General features: G+C 44.2%; 1 protein-coding gene across 6 annotated transcripts in view; it reads left to right on the top strand.

Moving 5' to 3' along the window:
- Nucleotides 1-18,811, top strand: part of LOC310688044 (guanine nucleotide-binding protein G(t) subunit alpha-3) — a 53,604-nt gene that overhangs the window by 19,588 nt on the left and 15,205 nt on the right. The window contains exon 1 of one of the 6 annotated variants that reach the window (XM_083464114.1): nt 744-759. The exons of 3 other annotated variants lie outside the window; for them this stretch is intronic. Coding sequence is in view for 1 of the 3 variants with exons in the window: in XM_083464109.1 (XP_083320235.1) it covers nt 16,516-16,633 (118 nt within the window). In the remaining 2 variants the exon portion in view is untranslated. Of the gene's footprint in view, nt 1-743; nt 760-9,564; nt 9,672-16,396; nt 16,634-18,811 lie in introns of those variants that run through there. 2 more of the 6 variants (XM_083464113.1, XM_083464109.1) reach the window with 2 other exon arrangements.

Genomic DNA, 18,811 nt, shown 5'->3' with positions numbered 1-18,811 from the left:
AGCCGCTTTGAGACTCCTTAAAGGGAGTGAAAGGCGGGATATGAAATCCATACTCTTCTCTGTGGCATTGGCTCTCCCTCCCAGTTTGGTGTCATCTGCAAATTCGATAGGCAGCCCCTTGATACCCTCACGCTAGTTATTTATAAAGCTGTTGAACAACAACAGGCCCAAGGTGAAACCCTGCGGCCCCCCACTTGTCACTTGTTTCCAGGATGACGAGGAACCATTGATTAGCCAGTTCCACCCTCTGGGCTGGTTATAAGAAAAAGGTAGGCATGTGGGGTCTGAATGAGGCCAGAATGATGTTGGTGTGGCAGTGCCCCATGGCCCTAATGAGTCAGCCTCTTGACTTGTGTGCTTACCTGAACTTTTGTAGAGGCCCGTCCACCTGTCCCTTTTAATATCAACTCTCATGAATTGAATATATTTAGGCCTATTGTCCCAAGAGAAGCTGCAGGATCAAGAGTGGGAAGAATCCATAAATGAAAGCCTGGCTAAATCCAGATGGTTACAGGAATTAAGACGGCAAGAAGTTCGTTTCAGGGAGTTGCGTCTCATATACATAATGCTTTGACCTATTTCCAGCAATAGCAACTATTGCTGGAGGAGTGAAACCAAAGTACAAATAGGATTCTTGAAGATATTAATTAGATGAGGTGGAGAGAATATTCTGGGCATGTGATACTCTCTTCGGATTACTGTTTGGGTACTGTCTGGGTACTGCTACTAGCAACTACAACTGGCTATATCATGCAGTGGGTATGTTCATGGACTGTAAACTGGAAAAAGGGATGGGCAAATCTGTCAATTTCACTTTATCTCCATTTCTCATTTTCCCAATCCTAAATTCTGTTCTCCACATTTCCACACCAGTTTGCAATGTTTTCTCTTTCATTTTTAAATATATTTGTTAGAAAAGTCCTTTTGAAAATTACCGGAATTTGATGCAAATTTCTTCCACTAAATGCATTTTTTTTTTTTTTTGCATTTTTGTCCAATATGCACTTTTTAACAAGCAATTGTCCCTAATAATGCATTTTGGTATGTTATTTTACTAATATATGCATTTTATGCACACCTTACTTGGCTGGAAAACTGCACTACATATTTTGGAGAAATATGAATTTTGAAGATGACTCTGTTTCGGTTTGCCCGAAAGTCTAAATTAGATAAGTTTGCCTTTAAATGCAAACTGAATTGAATCCCTCCACTCACTCCCTAGCTGTACATTCCCAATTCAAATTTCACATCATTTGTAAATTGAACACTCAGATTCTTACTCAGTACACAATATGAGAGTAACAAAATTAGAATGTTGTTGTTCTTCAAAATTAAATGCTAGTTGGAGCTGGTCAGTAGTCTTCCCCACAATATGAAGGGAGAAGATGTTTAAGTTGTCCTTCTCCTGGTGAGATATGAGGATAAAACTTGCCACTGGTGCCGTATCATGCAGGGAGGGAATATTCTTTACTAAGATGAGGTGAAGATAGCGACAAGGAAGCCTGCTTGTCTTTGAGGTCTGCCGTCTGTTATAGTTAAATTTGTTTTTTAATAGTTCTAGTTGCCTCAGCAGTGTTAATTGTAATATACAGGCAAGGAGTGTATCAGTTTTATCTGTTTTACTTCTATGTGGGTTTAATGGCCATATATTTTAATTAGAGAGGTGATGGGAAAATAGCTGCTTCAGCTCGGTGTTCAGCTGATAAGGAACGCTTAACCACCCATCTTGCCTGAAGGATATGCTGCAGTTTTCACACTTTCATCATGATTAACATGCTAGCACAGACCTACAGTGCTTCAAAACAAGTCTTCCAGAACTCCATTGCCAAATTTAATACAGAAGTTTATGCTGAACTATGACTCCGCAGCTGGAGCAAGGAAGGCAGTGAGTGGTACCTGCAAAGCAATTGTGGCAAAAGGTACTTAACCTGTTTTATATGGACAGCCTTGATCCTTTACATGGCGAGTGTGCAAGGAATGGGGCTGGAGGTGCCTTATTCAAAATAAGAGGATTTGCTACATACTCCTTTAATGAAAGGTTAGTCAGTTGATCTGGATTTATTAGGAGCCGATACATATGTTCCCAGGCAAACGCCAACTTCTTCCATATAATGAAACATCAGCTGTGTGTAATAATAAACTTGGCACAACAGACTTGGCCACAACAGAGACTGAAACTCCCTCACTATGGGAAGTTTTATGCAACCAGTGTCTCCTGTCTAAACAAACAGTAAATCTTTAGCAGAATGAACACATTGGAAAAATAAGTTTCAGGTTTGAATGCCTAAATGGTACATTGGCCAGGTTAGTGGAGACAACAAATTATCACTGTATCACCACAGAAAAGACCTACCAGCAAAGAAACTGAAGTTAGTGAAGTTTTGAAGGTACATCAAGATGGGGATGGGTCTGAGCTCAGTAAGTCACTATGAAATACAGAAGCAAAACAATTAAATGATATCTATCAAGATCTGAACCTGAACTCAGAAACTTGCTTTCACATCAGTATGAATGCTCAAGAGATGGGCTTGGAGGAGTCGCTTTCCATTCTTAACCTAACCCCTCTGGATCCAAAGCTATAGACAGGAGAGGAGTAAAGTGACCACCCACTTGCTACCTTCCAAGGAAATGATCTCAGCCCTTCACCTAATCTGATTTGTTCAAGCCCCAATCAGGCGTGTTTTGATGGAACTTTGGGGATTTCAGATTGACAGACCTCATTTCCTGCCCTACAGTGAAGACAGGAGGAAAAAGCAGCAAATGGTAGATGAATAAACATATTTGGAAAGGAACTGAACAAGGGGGAAAGTTCAAATTCCAATGGTGATTCTTCTAGGAAGAGGGCCCCAGATGATCTCGCAGTGAACATTCATAACAGGCCAGTGAAGAAATCCAGCAGAATAATGAAAACAGAATCTGAACTGATGAATGGAATAAATTTTGGTTTCTAATTCATATGTTTGCTGACAGAGAGCTGTTATTCAAATTAAAAGATTGCTCAAATAAGCCACCCACCCAATGGCAAGTTGTACCAACTAGAGAAAGAGAATTGCAATCTGGAAAAGGCAACTTGAGAGAAAAGAGCAGGAGGTTTTTGAGCTATAAGACTCTTGAATTTGTTACCCATCCTAATAATATCCAGATATGCTCCAACAAAAAAGAAGGGAAGATTTGAGATATGGATAGATGATAGATAGATAGATAGATAGATAGATAGATAGATAGATAGATGATAGATAGATTATGATGATAGATAGATAGATAGATAGATAGATAGATAGAAGTTTTGAAGTATTTTAGTATTTTAATATTCTTTTGGAAGCCGCCCAGAGTGGCTGGGGAAGCCCAGCCAGATGGGCGGGGTATAAATAATAAATTATTATTATTATTATTATTATTATTATTATTATTATTATTATTATTATAGATAGATATAGATAGATAGATATTGAGATATATATGGGTTTTTGATAATTTTATATGTATAAAACGTAACCATACTTGATGTTCCTGGTTTCGGATCTTCCCCGGCAGTTTCACCATCTCTGCGTACTCCATCAGTTTCATCTGTCATTCTTCTTTTTTTGGTATTTCTCCTTCCATCTCTGGGCTGGTAGCATTCTCGCTGCCGTTGTTGCATACATAAAAAGTCTCTTATCTTCTCTTGGTAACTCTTCACCTATTATACCTAGTAAGAAGGCTTCCGGTTTTTTAACAAATGTATTTTTAAACATTTTCTTTAGTTCATTATATAACATTTGCCATAAAGCCTTTACCAATGTATATGTCCACCACATGTGGTAAAAAGTACCCTCCTTCTCTTTACATTTCCAACACAATTTTGAACTCGTTTTGTACGTTTCAGCAATTTTACCAACGATATATCATTTTCATATAGTTTTCTTTCAATGAACAGCATGCAGTAAACTTTATTTCTTCTTTCCATAGATTTTCCCAAGATGAAAGTTGGATATTATACCCAAAATCTCTAGCCCAAGGCATCACTGCCTTGCCTTCTTCATCTTTTGTATGCCATTCTAAAAGTAATTTGTACATTTTTGATGACACTTTGACATTATTTTCCAACAAATCTATTTCAAACCTCAGTCTCATTGTATCAAAACCATTTTTATCAACCTTAAACACATCATTTAATTGGTGATACTGAGGCCAGTCCATTAACAATTCTCTAATATCTTCATTTCCCCCCCAATTTTAATTGATTTCCTGCCTCTTTTAACAAATCTCTATAGGTGGCTCACTTGCCTCTCATATTTACTTTTTTTAACCGAAATTGCTTCCAATGGAGAGAGCCACTATGGTGTTCTCCATTCTAATAAGTGCTTATACCTATCCCATACCTTGTAGATCAATTTACTTATCAAATGGTGCAGGAATCCTTTATGTACTTTCATTTTATCACACCACAAATATGCGTGCCACCCAAATCTATTATCGTGACCTTCCAGGTCTAGTAAATCTGTATTTTTTAACAAAATCCATTCCCACAACCAGCAGAGGCAGGACGTTTCATAATATAACTTCAGATCTGGCAGGGAAAAGCTCCCTCTTTCTTTAGAATCAATTAGTAATTTATATTTTATTCTTGGTTTCTTCCTCTGCCAGATAAATCTAGATATTGCTTTCTGTCATTTGTTATATTGATCCAAATACAAGTTTTGGAAGAATTATGCCCAGGTTAGAAGCCCTACACTCCTACCCTGCTAGCAATTTATTTTCCAGAAATCAAAGAGATTATCCATTAACAAATGCCCAGGCCTAGGGGTATTTATAGAAAAGCAAATTATTATGCATTTGGCTGTCCTTTAAGATAACATAACTGATTAGTAAACATCAAGAAAGGTCTTACCGTTCTTTCCTGGAACCGTGTGGGTTGAGATAATGAAAAGGCAGTCAATGATTTTATTTGTATTATTCAACAATTTTATATAATATGTTTGCAAGAGACTTGGCCCCCCTCAATATTTGTTTGAATGTCACAGAAAGCTGCCCTGGCCTGCGTGGTGGCAGGAGATGCTGCAGAAACCAGCACAGCCTAGCAGAAGGCTGCACCAGCCTACACGAAGTTGGGAGACACGTGTGATGTCATGTGATGCATTTCACACATATGATGTCATACATGCACTACATGTGCTGGGCCTCCTCCATCTTGGGGGCAACCTGTCAACCTGATGAATATCTTGTGTGTGTGTGTGATGGCCTGGGATTCCGATTCGGAGGATGAAACAGAGGAATCCCAGCCTGCACAAGAGTCCCCGCCTCCAGGGCCGGCTGAACTGGGGCAAGGCCTAGATGCTGAAGAACCTGCACCTGTGGCAGTGCATCAGGAGCTGGCCCCAGGTGAGACCCTTCTGGCCCCAGAGAGGCTTGACGACTCAGTGGCCACAGGTGAGCCTCCTCCAGGGCCCAGTAACCCTTCGGCCTCTCCTGATCTGCAGAGGCTTAGGGCAGAGAGGCGAAGGGAACTGGTTGCCCCCAGGAGGAGTGCTCGCCTTAAGGCCAGAGGAGGCGGGGCTCCTGGGGACCGGGACCGCCCCTGGCCTTAGAAGAGGATAAAAGCCCAGTCTGCCCGGCCCCAGGTTGCGGGAGCAACGTCGTTGTTGGCTTCGGAACTTCCTGTGTTCCTGATCCCTGCTCGGCCTCCTGTTCCTGACTATCCGGTACTCCTGTTCCCTGCTCGGCTTCCTGTTCCTGACTATCCGGTACTCCTGTTCCCTGCTCGGCTTCCTGTTCCTGACTATCCGGTACTCCTGTTCCCTGCTCGGCCTCCTGTTCCCAACCTTCCGGTGTTCCTGTTCCCTGCACAGCCTCCTGTTCCAGCGTTCCTGTTCCCCGCCCGGCTCTCTGCCTCGGACCTTGCCCCTCTTCGTGTGGACTCTGCTACACCCAAGGTACCTTACCCCCGGGACCAGCACAGTGTGTGTGTGTGCGCGTGCACACACACACACATCCACAAACCTGATATTCAATTTTTTTTTTTTTAGAAGACCAGTAACATGTTTGCTTGGGGGACGCGGGTGGCTCTGGGGGTAAAACTTCAGCGCCTAGGACTTGCTGATCGCATGGTCAGCGGTTCAAATCCCCGCGGCGGGGTGCACTCCCGTCGTTCGGTCCCAGAGCCTGCCAACCTAGCAGTTCGAAAGCACCCCCGGGTGCAAGTAGATAAATAGGGACCGCTTACCAGCGGGAAGGGAAACGGCGTTCTGTGCGCTGCGCTGGATCACCAGATGCAGCTTGTCACACTGGCCACGTGACCCGGAAGTGTCTGCGGACAGCGCTGGCTCCCGGCCTATAGAGTGAGATGAGCGCACAACCCTAGAGTCTGGCAACACTGGCCCGTACAGGCACGGGTACCTTTACCTTTACTTTAACATGTTTGCTAGTCCCATAATATACAGTTACAGATGCTTAGGCCCTTAATGGCTCTGGGCGAAGCATATTCTTCAACCTTTCCCTTTTATAAGGTGGTGTTAAATTTGAGCCACAGGGTTATCATTAAAAAGGGCTTAATAGGTGTGAAGTACTTTGAAAGTTATGTAACTGCATAGCCTGCAATCCAACACACACTTACTTGGGAGTAAGCCCCACTGAACTCAATGAGGCTTGCTTTTCAGAGTAGGCATGATTTATGATTGCAACGCACTGTTGATTAAAATGTGAATTGATGTGGGGATTAAAATTAAGTTTTTAAAGAAAAAGGTTAAAGGGGCCAAAACTCTTTTAGGGTGGAGGTGTTTTGTCGCAGGACACAAAATGTTCCTGTGACAGGAAATTCATGTCAAGCAATTGAGAAAGGCGGGGCCTCTCTAAGACTTCGTTCGGCTTCCTGAGTCCTCATTTCACCAAGAGCTTCAGTTGCCAGTTTTCCTACTCATACCCCAGAGAGATGGGGCAGCTCTTCCTCCTCTCCTCAAACCCACAAGTCAGATTTTTTGAGCTCTCAAAAGAGCCACAAAGGAAAACAGGGAGCAACAAGGGATTAATGGTGGTCCCCGTCCCGTCCCCCGTCCCCCGCAATTACTAAATTCACTTCTCCACATTCCGCATCAATTCATGGTGTTTTTTTATTTAAAAAAGGAAGTCCTCAGTAATAATTATAAGAATCTTGTGCATATTTCTTTTAATATACACATCTTCGCAAGCAATTCTCACCGATATAATTTATTTATTTCATAAATTTGCACACACAAAAACCTCAAAGAGGCGTACCAGGGATGAAACAGCAAGATCAAGAAAAAAATCGCAACCATGCTTTAAGACATACAAAAGTCAAAATACTAAAACAAACGAAAATTACCTCAGCTTTCTAAGCACCTAGGTAGGCCTGTCCAAACAGGACTGATTTTAGCAGGCAGCAAAAAGAGTACAGTGAAGGCACCAGCTAGATCTTAATAGGGAGGGAGTTCCAAAGTTGATGCACCGCCACACTAAATGATCCAGTTCTTACAAATGCAGAAAGGGTATTCTGTGGCATCTGCAGTCGTGCCTCTTCTGCGGATTGAAGCGGTCAACTGGGCACATGCAGAGTAAGGCGATCTTGTAGGTAAGCTAAGGGCTTTGTATGCTAATAGTAACACCGTGAAATTGGCCCTGTAGCAAATTGGCAACCAGTGCAGCTCTCTGAGCACACGTGTTACTCACTCACAAGGCCTCACTCCTATCAGCAATTGTGCTGCTGCATTCTGCACTAACTGAAGCTTCCGGACTGAAAACGAGTTGCACCTGGTAAAAGGCAAAACTCTTTTAGGATGAAGGTCTTTTGTATCAGCGTCTTTTGAGCCAGTGTGGTGTAGTGGTTAAGAGCGGTGGACTCGTAACCTGGTGAACAGGGTTCGCTTCCCCGCTCCTCCACATGCAGCTGCTGGGTGACCTTGGGCCAGTCACACTTCTCTGAAGTCTCTCAGCCCCACTCACCTCACAGAGTGTTTGTTGTGGGGGAGGAAGGGAAAGGAGAATGTTAGCCGCTTTGAGATTCCTTAAAGAGAGTGAAAGGCGGGATATTAAATCCAAACTCCCCTTCTTCTCCTCCTCTCAGGACAATGTTCCTGCCTAGAGCTGAGCCCACAGATAATGTTGCAAGATTTGGAGCCGGGCAGCGTCTAATGGTTAGCTGCATTCTGTTTTTTGCATTAGCGTAGGAAGTAGGGATCAGGTGAGAGTTGCACAGAGGAGAGTTTCTGCAAGCTTCTCTATGGTAAACACATAACCACACATAAATCCCTTTGCTTTATTAGAGCAGGAATGTTGTGGTGCAAGGAGGAAGGGCAATAAGCACAGCACCTGTTTTGCAAACAGAAGGTCCTAGATTCAAACCCAGCCTGAAATCCTTGAAAGCCACTGCCAGTTGTTGCTGTTGGCATCCCTCTGTCTTGAGAGACAATGGAGTGTGCCTCTGGGGGTGAAGTCAAACCAGAAACCAAAGTGACTTCCCCGGGGCACAAGCCTGGGCAGCGGGTATGGAGGTCCTAGGCTGCCCAGACAGCAAGACTCCCTTCTCGGTCTCACTGATGTGGTCCAAAGGAAAGCAGAGTAATCTGTTTGGCACCAGCTTGCCTGTGGCAGGCGTACCAACCTTCTTAGGGACTCCACTCCAGATTTGTGTAGGGTTTACTCCATGGCCTTTTCTTTTTCCAAAGATTTCCTCAAGGCAGCAGAGAGATAGGGATGGGGTATATTCACAATGAGGGGAACTCATGATGTGAACGTTCTGAATTCAAAAAGTCTGACACCGGGTTGAGCTGGGCCCATACCCCTCTGAACGGAAATATGCAGTTCAGACATTCTTAAAGAAGGCTGTGCTGTATTCTGTCCATCTTCTTTTGCTGTCCTTATATTCTGGGTGACAACATACGCCATCAGCAGAAAATGTACCCCTAGAGGCCCAGAAATACATTCTAGCCTTGGAATGTAAATGTTGTTGGCACTGTGGTCCCTGAAAATTATAGGTACAAAATAGCTTTAAGTAGTGCGCGCATGTGCACGTGCACACACACACATATATATTCTGCACTGTTGTTTTACTATAAGTGTGCAATCTTCCTGTTTAAAAGACTGTGGAAAGCAAATCCTGTTGCAACTTGCAAGCATCGATATTCAGTTCAATCACCTAGTGGATTGAGGAACAAATTTATGGAACATTCTGTATCAGGCATTGCCCCATCTACCCACGCAGTGATTCTTGGAAAGAGCATGTTGCATTGCCCCAGATGCTGATCACCATTAACATTTCCTTCAAAATGGAAACTTTGCACTGTTTGCCACCCATTGTGATGGCCTGGGACCCGGGCTCAGACTCAGAGCCAGAGGAGTCTCAGTCCGCACTGGATCCTTTGCCTCAGGTGGCAGCTAAACCTAGTCTGGGGCCTGATTCTGAAGAGCCCCAGTCTGCACAGGTTCCCCTACAACAAACACCAGCTGGGCCGAGTCAGGGGCCTGAGCCTGCCCTGGCTCCAGATGCGGGGATTACTTCATTGCCTCCAGCTGGGCCATCACTTACAGCTGTTCCACTACCGGTTGGGTCAGGGGAGGCTGAGGCGGCCTCTGGGTCTAGTAACCCACCAACATCTCCCAAGCTGCAGAGACTCAGGTCTGAGAGAAGGAGAGACCTGAGTACTCACAGGAGGAGTGCTCGCCTTCAGGAGAAACAGGGGGTGAGTCACTGGGGGATCAGGACCAGCTGTTACCCTGACAGAGATAAAAGGCTGCTGGACCCTGCCCCAGGTTGCGGGAGCAGCGTTGCTGTTTGCCAGAACCTGCCTGTGAACCTGTGCCTGACCTTGCCTGGTTTTCTGCCTCGTGTCCTGCCTTGGCCCTGTCTGACTGACTCCTCACGGAACCCTTGGATTTGGGACCGGACCTGGACTGTGTTGCTCGGGTTAACCCCGGGCCTGGCACACCCATTAGCTTCTTCTGTGTACTTTATGTAGTTGCAGCCTTAGGGCTTAGCTAGGAATGAGGAGAATCATTTGCACTGGGAGGAATACTCCAGATTTTCACCGGAATTAGCAGGACAGAGTGCACGCCCCTCTGTCTACTCTGAAATAAATCCTTTAGAATTCAATGGGACTTACTCCCAAGTTGGATTGCAATCTTCACCCTTTACCTCCAACAGCTCAGGTAGAGGGCCAGATTCTTACTTCTCTCGCTGACAAGCACCAACTTTGGCAGGTGGGTGGGACAACCCACCTGGCAGTCATCTGACATCATAAAGGCATCAGGCAATTGACAGCACTTCCCAAACGCCTGGCACCCAGCACTGCTCAAAGGCTGTGGAAGCCCTGTGCTCAGTGCTTGGGAAGGGCAGAGCTTTGCACGAGCGTTCCCTACCTTGACGTGCTCTGCACCTGATGTGAAAAAGGATCTCAGAGTCTTGGTTGACCACAAACTTGACATGAGCCAACAGTGTGACGCGGCAGCTAAAAAAGCCAATGCAATTCTGGGCTGCATCAATAGGAGTATAGCATCTAGATCAAGGGAAGTAATAGTGCCACTGTATTCTGCTCTGGTCAGACCTCACCTGGAGTACTGTGTCCAGTTCTGGGCACCACAGTTCAAGAAGGACACTGACAAACTGGAACGTGTCCAGAGGAGGGCAACCAAAATGGTCAAAGGCCTGGAAACGATGCCTTATGAGGAACGGCTAAGGGAGCTGGGCATGTTTAGCCTGGAGAAGAGGAGGTTAAGGGGTGATATGATAGCCATGTTCAAATATATAAAAGGATGTCACATAGAGGAGGGAGAAAGGTTGTTTTCTGCTGCTCCAGAGAAGCGGACACGGAGCAATGGATCCAAACTACAAGAAAGAAGATTCCACCTAAACATTAGGAAGAACTTCCTGACAGTAAGAGCTGTTTGACAGTGGAATTTGCTGTGGAGTGTGGTGGAGTCTCCTACTTTGGAGGTCTTTAAGCAGAGGCTTGACAACCATATGTCAGGAGTGCTCTGATGGTGTTTCCTGCTTGGCAGGGGGTTGGACTCGATGGCCCTTGTGGTCTCTTCCAACTCTATGATTCTATGATTCTATGATTCTATGAAATGAAAAGACACGGCAGACCAAATGGTGTGGAGGTTTTCCACATTCCAAGTTAGGTATAGTTGTGTGGACTGCCTGCTGTTCTTGTTTCAAAAAACAATATGAACATTTTGATTGAATGCAGAAGCACTTTGCTCAGATAATATTTGTATTGCAAAATGCATATATGTCAGTGATCCAGCTGCATACAGTGTGTCAGTTTCCGCAGCAATTATCTGCAGGTGTTTATCCTGCCATCTAGTGCACAACAGCAATATTTTGTATCAGATCTTCAGATCATTTAATGACAGACTTAAGTTATACTGTACAATTAAGTTGGGTTTGGTGCACTTGTGTAACAGACCAACTAATGAAACGAAACATGGATGAATGTGGCAAGAAAAGAGCTGGGAAAGTGGGAATGATGGTGAGGCTGTATAACTGCAGTACAAACAAATCAGGATGAAGGCTGACTAAACCTGAAAGAGCTCTGACTTTGTTTTTCAGGGAGATCAGGACTGTCTCTAATTCTTTTTTTAAAAAAAGACTCTTCTTTTAAGCAAGCCCACAGTAAAAATAGGAAGCTGCTTTAAACTGAGGTAAGCCATCAGTAAAGTCATCCAGGACTGTGGAGGATGCTTGGCAAATTCAATCTTTGTGAATTCTCATCCAGATTGATGGGCAAAGGTAGGGTTGCCATACGCCTGGAATTTCCTGGACACAGCTGGGATTCAGTCGTCGGAAACAATGTCTGGCTGTAAATTGCTCAAATGTCCGGGTTTTCACTTTTTGGAATATGTGTCCGGATTTTCACTTATTGAAGGAGGGCAACCCTGAACAAATGTGCATACCAGAACTTTGTTACATACTGTTCTAACCCAGTTCTTGACCCAAATGAGCTCTCAAAATGCATTTGAAAATGTGTATTTTGAGAGAAAGCAACATAGAGAAACACAGTCTCGGGGGCTTCCAACACTTGGGGCTCGTGGGCACATTTGCAAACCAGAGAGCATGTTGTGGGCATCATGCTCACTCTGCAACCACACATTCCCACTCTCTCGCCTCTCCCAAAATTAGGCTTGAAGAAAGCTGAGGTTCTAATGCTGTTGGGCCAAATCTGCCATGTAGGGCTCCTGAAAAGAATGTGGCGAAGGCAGGAGACCAGGGGAGTGACCCAGGAGGGGGAACCAGTCATGCCACCCACAAGGCAGGAGCCAGGGGAGGGGGGAGAGTCAGGGCAGCCCAAGGCAGAGGAGGGCGTGCAGGATGTAGCTGAGGAAGAAGGGACAGTTCAAGCAATGGATGGGTCAGTAGATCCCCCACCTTCCCCCACCCCACAGTCTCCTGGAACCAGGAGGGGCTTGAAAAGGGCAGAGCAGCAATGACTTCCATGCAGGAAACGTCTCAGGTGGTGGGAAAGTGTCGGAGCCAGCCGTCACAAATGGCGCAGTTTAGCATAAAATAAAGACACAGAGAGCCAGCAATATTTTCATGGATGGAGCGCAGCTCCTTTCGAACTTCTTCTCTCCTCTCCGGTATCTTTTATTATCCTTTGTTCTCTCCTCCCGCATGGCCGTTTGCCAATGTCTCACATTACCTACATCCGGTCATGGCTTAAACCCACCCATCACCAAATAAGGTTATACTGCCCAGAGGGGGAACATAACTCCATATAAGACTATGCACTTAATACACTGCAAGGCACGGACATGCAGGTCACTGAGGTCAGCGAGGCACCAGGTGGCGCTACAAGCCTTTTTCATGACTTCCTGGCTCCCACAGGAAAGGAGCCCATCAGAGGAGGGTATATAAGCCAAAGGAGCAGAGGGGCCCCACTGTTGCTGCAACTGCTCCATAGAGCCCAGACCTGCGGACCACAGGCGAGAAGCAGGCATGCGTCGTGTGAATCTGGAGCACCACGGAAGCTGCTGCAAAGGTTTCTCTTGCCAATAGACTTAAATATCAGGCGTGTGCTTCTTCTTTGTCTGGGATGGGCTGTGACATGCCATCCCACAGGCACTCTATCCTAAATGATGACATCCCAGGATCTCCAGGCCCATACTGTCATTTCAATTTGCTTAAAGTGAAGCCATGGAAAGATTTTCCAGTGTTCTGCTTTCAGTGAAAACCACTGAGTTCGCACCTGTGGCTCAAAATGGCTTTTGGTGCACCAGCCACCAAATGCAAATGGAAGAGAATAGAGTCATCATTTCAAAATGACATTTGTTGTGTAGGGTTGGGGGGGGCAGGGTTGTATGGTGTTTTAGATTTGCATGTTTCAAAGATGATAAATGTTGGGTTTTTTAAAAAAAAAATGGTATCCAGATAATACACCAGCATTTCTGATCAGGTACCATGTCTACAAAAAAACCAGAAACATTTGTTCCCAAAGTTTGCCATGTGAAGTGACAGGGTGACTGAGAGTAGCGGGGGTGGGGGTGGGGGGAGAGCTCTTTTGTGACTGACAGGATTAACTTCTAATCAGAGGAAATAATTTTACTGGGGCTCTTTAACTGCAGAAGTTTGGGGCAAAGTTGTTGAAGCAATGTATCACTTTGGACTCAGCTAGATTGATAAAGAAAAGGCATTTTATGTGCGATATAACACTGTGACACCAGGTGGCACTGTGGAGTCCCGTCTTTCCCTACTGGATTTCCCTGTGTGAGTTTACAACGCGTTTAACTGAATTGCTTCTTTGACGTGGTCTAAATCCAGCCTTGTTCTTGTCTGTTTTGTGCTCTTTGCTAGTTCTGCTCATGGTTTGGGTAGCACTGGGCTTTCCAGTCCTGCCTAGATGCCAGAAGCTCACATTTCTGCTCCTGTCAAATCTGCAATTTAGTTTATGTGATTTTTGGTGCCAGCTGAGCAGAACACAAACCTGAAGCTGTTTTGTTCCACTCATCTTAACTCCCTGGTCCCTGCCCTCCTCTTTCTGAAATATTGCAGGTTACTCTTCCGGCGCATCTCTTCATTGAATGCCATGTTCATCACAGAAAACCTTTCGCTCCCCCCAAAAACACAGGGAGAGAAGGGATACCCCCAAAATCCACTTTAAAGCACCCACCACAGCCCCCTTTCATCTCTTTGGCAGGATTATTTTTTTTCCATAGGGGCACTTCTTGGATGTATATTACTATACAAATTGCTAAGAAACAATAGGGAAGATTAAGTGAGTCCTTTTTTAACCATCTCCAAACTGTAAAGGCTGTCCTTGTGAGAAAAATCACTAGAGTTATCTTTCTGAAACTTGACAGGATCCATCTCCTCTAAAGAGGCAAATTTCATTAGTTTCTGCCAAAAATAACAGAATAATAAATAATAAAAGTATAGACAGTTCATTGAACAAAAAACCCTGGACCTATTTCTCAGACATTTGGATGGATAGAAAGGCTACTGTGCCTGCAAAGTCTATCTAACACTCTAAAAGGGGGGAGGGGTATAGTTGTTTCTAGATTTCCCTATAGTGCATTGGGAAGTCACCAAACTTTGCTTTTCGAAACTAGGATTTGGATGTGGAGTGAAACCAAACCAGGCAGCTTCTGAAGCACCAGACCAAATTAGCTGTTTTCTGAAGAAGTGAGGTCCAAACCAAATCTTGTGGTCCGTTTGTAATTTTGAAAAATAAATGAAGCCCCCAGATATGCTTATCACTGCATTGTGCTTTCAAACAATGCAAATAAGGATGCAAAACCTCAGTGGCGTAGGATGACTGGAAGCAAGGCAGGCAAGGCATGGGCAATTGCCACTCACAGAGCAGGCAGCTTGTATGCTGCTGGGGTTCCAGGTCTCCATTCCTGTGCAAAGGCCCAGCTCCTGCTCTTGTTGTGCACTGAATATTGCCTTCCATTGACAGCAGTGGCTAAGAGGGTCACTCTGATCCTAAACTTCTCCTGCCTTGTGGGACATCTTCAGGAGAAGAAAAGGCTAAGGAGTAAACCCTACACAAATGCAAGACGCATTGTACGCCTCCTTCTGGCAACTCCTGCAGCCAAGCTGGTGCCAAGCAGATTACTCTGCTTTCCTTTGGACCACTTCAGTGAGGCCGAGAGGGGGGTTGCGTCATCTGGGCAGCCCAGGACCCCCAAACACCCTGCCCAGGCTTACGCCCCAGGGAGGTCACTTCAGTGCTACTGACCCAGTGGTTTGACCTCACCCCAGAGGCACACTCCATTGCTTCTTGAGACAGTGGAATGCCAACAACGTCAAGTATAGGTGTTGGACCAATGACGTTGTCACTTTCCCACATGAATACCACCTTTTCTCCTTCTGGATGAGATTTGCAAGAGAAGCAACTGCCTCATTCGCCACATGGATGCAGAGCAGCATGGGAAGGAAGCATTTTGGGGGAAGAGCTGAGCTCCCAGCCTGTTGTTGTGTAGCCTTCTGCCATAACTGTGAAGTTTAATGAACTGGCCTCATTAAACAGGGAGACACCAATGGAGTTGGTTTGCCTGCTGACAGAGAGTGCTATTCCCCCCTCAATAGCAAAGGACACAACCAGACAAAGGGACACTCCAATCACTTTAAAGGTCCCACTGACATCTGTGGTCTGACAGTTGTTGTTGTCATTAGTGAACCATCCAAGTATGTATATGACATTAAATTCTCCAAAACACAAATCCCTGCCCCAAAGAGCTTACAATAAAGAACCAGTATGGTGCAGTAGCTCTAGCGTTCGACTTTGGTGGGGGTGGCCCAGGTTCAAATCTCAGCTCAGTTATGAATTGCATTGGGGCGATTTTCAGCCAGATATTATTCCTGCTCAGTCAAACCTGCCTCATGGGGTTATTGTGAAGAGTACATTTGGAAAAGGTCAGCCTTCTGTGTCATGGAATAAAAACACAGCTGAATAAAAAGCAAACAATGTGGGGGTTATGAAATCAAAAAGGGGGGCCAAGGATAAAAAGGCATGGAGGTGAACACTACATGTAAGTTGTTTAAAACTTCTGTGTTTCAATGTTATAAGCTGCCCTGGGACCATAAGGTGACGGGTAGATAAATCAGCAGCAACAGCAGCATCTGACATGGTCCCTGATTTCCTCATTCTGTTAAGCGTGTGCCTAATTGTTTTGATCAATGGAAATAAAAAGTACTGCTTTACTTTGGTTGCCCCATGTTTTCTCCCTCCCCTATGAAATTGCTCTGCACTACAAGCACCGCTGGTGTCACACAAACACAGAGTCATCGCATTCATTGCTGTGTTTTTTACACATGCTTTTCCAAAGGGAAAGCAGCATTGTGGTACATTTACATGTCTGACATCATAGCAAGCTGACTTCATGGGCACCTACAAAATCCCTTCTGTCCTGTCCTCTGAGACATGTGACAGACCAGAAGCCGCTCTTTGGAGTGAAGGCAGCCAGCAGAGAGAAGGCTGACTAGGAAATAGCTAAGCTCCATTGTAACACTTCTGCACTAGGCTCCTTGTGATTAGACATCACCAGCTTGCTTGGACAATAAGCTAATAATTTAGCTCCACAGTTATGGGCAGTGGAGTCAGCTCTGAGTCTAAAGAATCAGCCAAAAGGTCACGGGAACTTGAAAAAAGACTCCAAGAAGATGCCGTGAGAGATGCCAGGACAGTCAAGTTGCTCTTGTTGGGTAAATATGTGCCATTTCATTCGTGAAACGGCTACATTAACCTTTGCATGAATGGGAGATGTTGTTTGACAGTCAGAAGTGTTCTGAGCTCTCACTTTGGGCATGCCACTTATTTTAATCATGAAATCGAATGATAGAGACTGATAGAACTGGAAATGAGTGGTTTTTGTTTTCAGGTATTTGCTGCAAGTCACAAGCCACTCACCAGCCTGGAGATGATCCAGACACTCAGACCAACAATGGAGATATTTGTGTGGGTGAAGCCTTCACAGGTGCGCTCCATTGCTGGATCTGCAGAATGGACATGGATGCACACTCCATATCAGCGAGTGTGACACTGGGGGTGGCATTCAACTAGTTGTTACTCAGAGTACACCCACTAAGTTTAATTGTCCTTAACTTAGTCATGTGCCAACTTAGGGTGAAACTGAGTTGAATAGCATCCTTGGCAATGCACATGGAAGATGTCTATTTAAAAAACCCACTTGTGGTATAAATGTGCATTTCCTCTTGCATCGCAATGGGCCGAGCACATGACAGTGCATGGATGATTGTGGGACAGGGCCATAGAGTTCAGTTCCGCAGAACGTTCAGAGTGGACGGCCCCTGTAGCCTTGATATGAGATAAATCAGGAAAAGAATGTGCACACAGGAAAAGAAACATGTTTCAATAAATCTAAAGAGACTTGCTTGCAGATCATGTTAGCCAAATTGTGGCTGTTGATTTATATGGTTTCCTGTGTGCACAGGTCTGAAAATGTGAATTTGTGAATAGAACAAATTGTGAACAGTATACTGTCTGGATAATTATCTGATAGTAAAACTGTCTGCTTTTGGGGGGAATATATAGCATATCACCTAAAATACATTCTAAAAAAGTTAAAAGCTAGCACTTGTAAATGTTTTTAATGGTTTCTCTGATTAATAATAATTTTAAAAAGCACCAGATGCTACTGGTTAGTTTTATAGTTTTACAAAGCTGTTACAGTTTGTTGAATCAAACACTTAACAGATGATATAGTGAGGGGAAATGCACGTTCTGCCTGCAGCTTAAAAAATCTTCAGCTCAAAATATTTTGCTCAAAAGCTGCTAACTGCAATCCTGAAAATCTTTATAGGCATGTTCAGCCAGGAAGCATTCAGGCTGGAGCTCCATGGAAATGAATGGGAGTGCCACATGTGGATCAGAGTAGTGGTTGTTGATGTTTCAGTAACTTCAGCTGATCTTGGGTCATTTAAAAAAAAATAATATTTTTTTTGCTGCATTTCACTCTGATTATCTTATTGCTATTTCTTCTTAAAGAGTGCATATTTCCAAGCAAGGGTTTGGTACTTTTATGCCCATATACTAAGGATGTAGCACTAAGGATGTGTGGAAACCTTGTTGTAAATTTCACTAATCTTAGACCTTTTGCTTCTTTAGAATTCCCAATCAGATTTGCCTTGAAATGTTTGCTTTATGTGAACCTTGGTGGGATGGGAGAGGTGTGTATTCTGTGCCAGAGAAAAATGGGTTTGTTGGGCTATTGAAACTCTTCTTGCGTCCTGTGAAATTTCTTCCATTTTTTGCCAGAGTAAGAACCTCCAGATTTAGGGGTAACTCTGGGACACTTTGTAGATGGTAATTATATTTCCTTTAGACAATTTGTGGTTGCTTCTGATTTTTTTCTCCTGTATTTTTTTACTTTGTGGTGGGTGGACACCAAAGAATTCATACTCAGTTTTTAATATTGCTTGCTAGGAATGATCTCAAAGCCAATTTATTCTGCAATAGTTTCACAAGGATTATCCTGAGCTTAATGCAGAAGGATGATTACTACACTCCCATGTCTTATTTTACCACCGTATTAAGGACCAGATGTCAGTATTGTTCCTGTAGCAGCAATAAAGCACCAGGGAGAAAAGATCAATGACTATTGACTAAGAGTCCTGGTATACGTAAGGAAAACAGTACACTGTTTATATTGCTTCTAGTTCTGAATTTATGAAAGGGGTCATTTGTAGCTGTATTAATTTCTGTCATTAGCATTTTTTTATTTTTTATTTTACTTCAGATAGGTTGGGGGTTTTTTCCTGCAAAATTTAGGGAGTCTAATTCGCCAGCAATCCATTGTCTATGGTAGACATGACTCGGAGGATGGAATCGCACCCCAGGGATTTGAATAGAATTATCACAGC

The sequence above is a fragment of the Podarcis liolepis genome, assembly GCF_965112155.1.
Source record: "Podarcis liolepis genome assembly, chromosome: 10".
NCBI lineage: Eukaryota > Metazoa > Chordata > Lepidosauria > Squamata > Lacertidae > Podarcis > Podarcis liolepis.
This window is presented reverse-complemented; position numbering and strand designations above follow the sequence as displayed.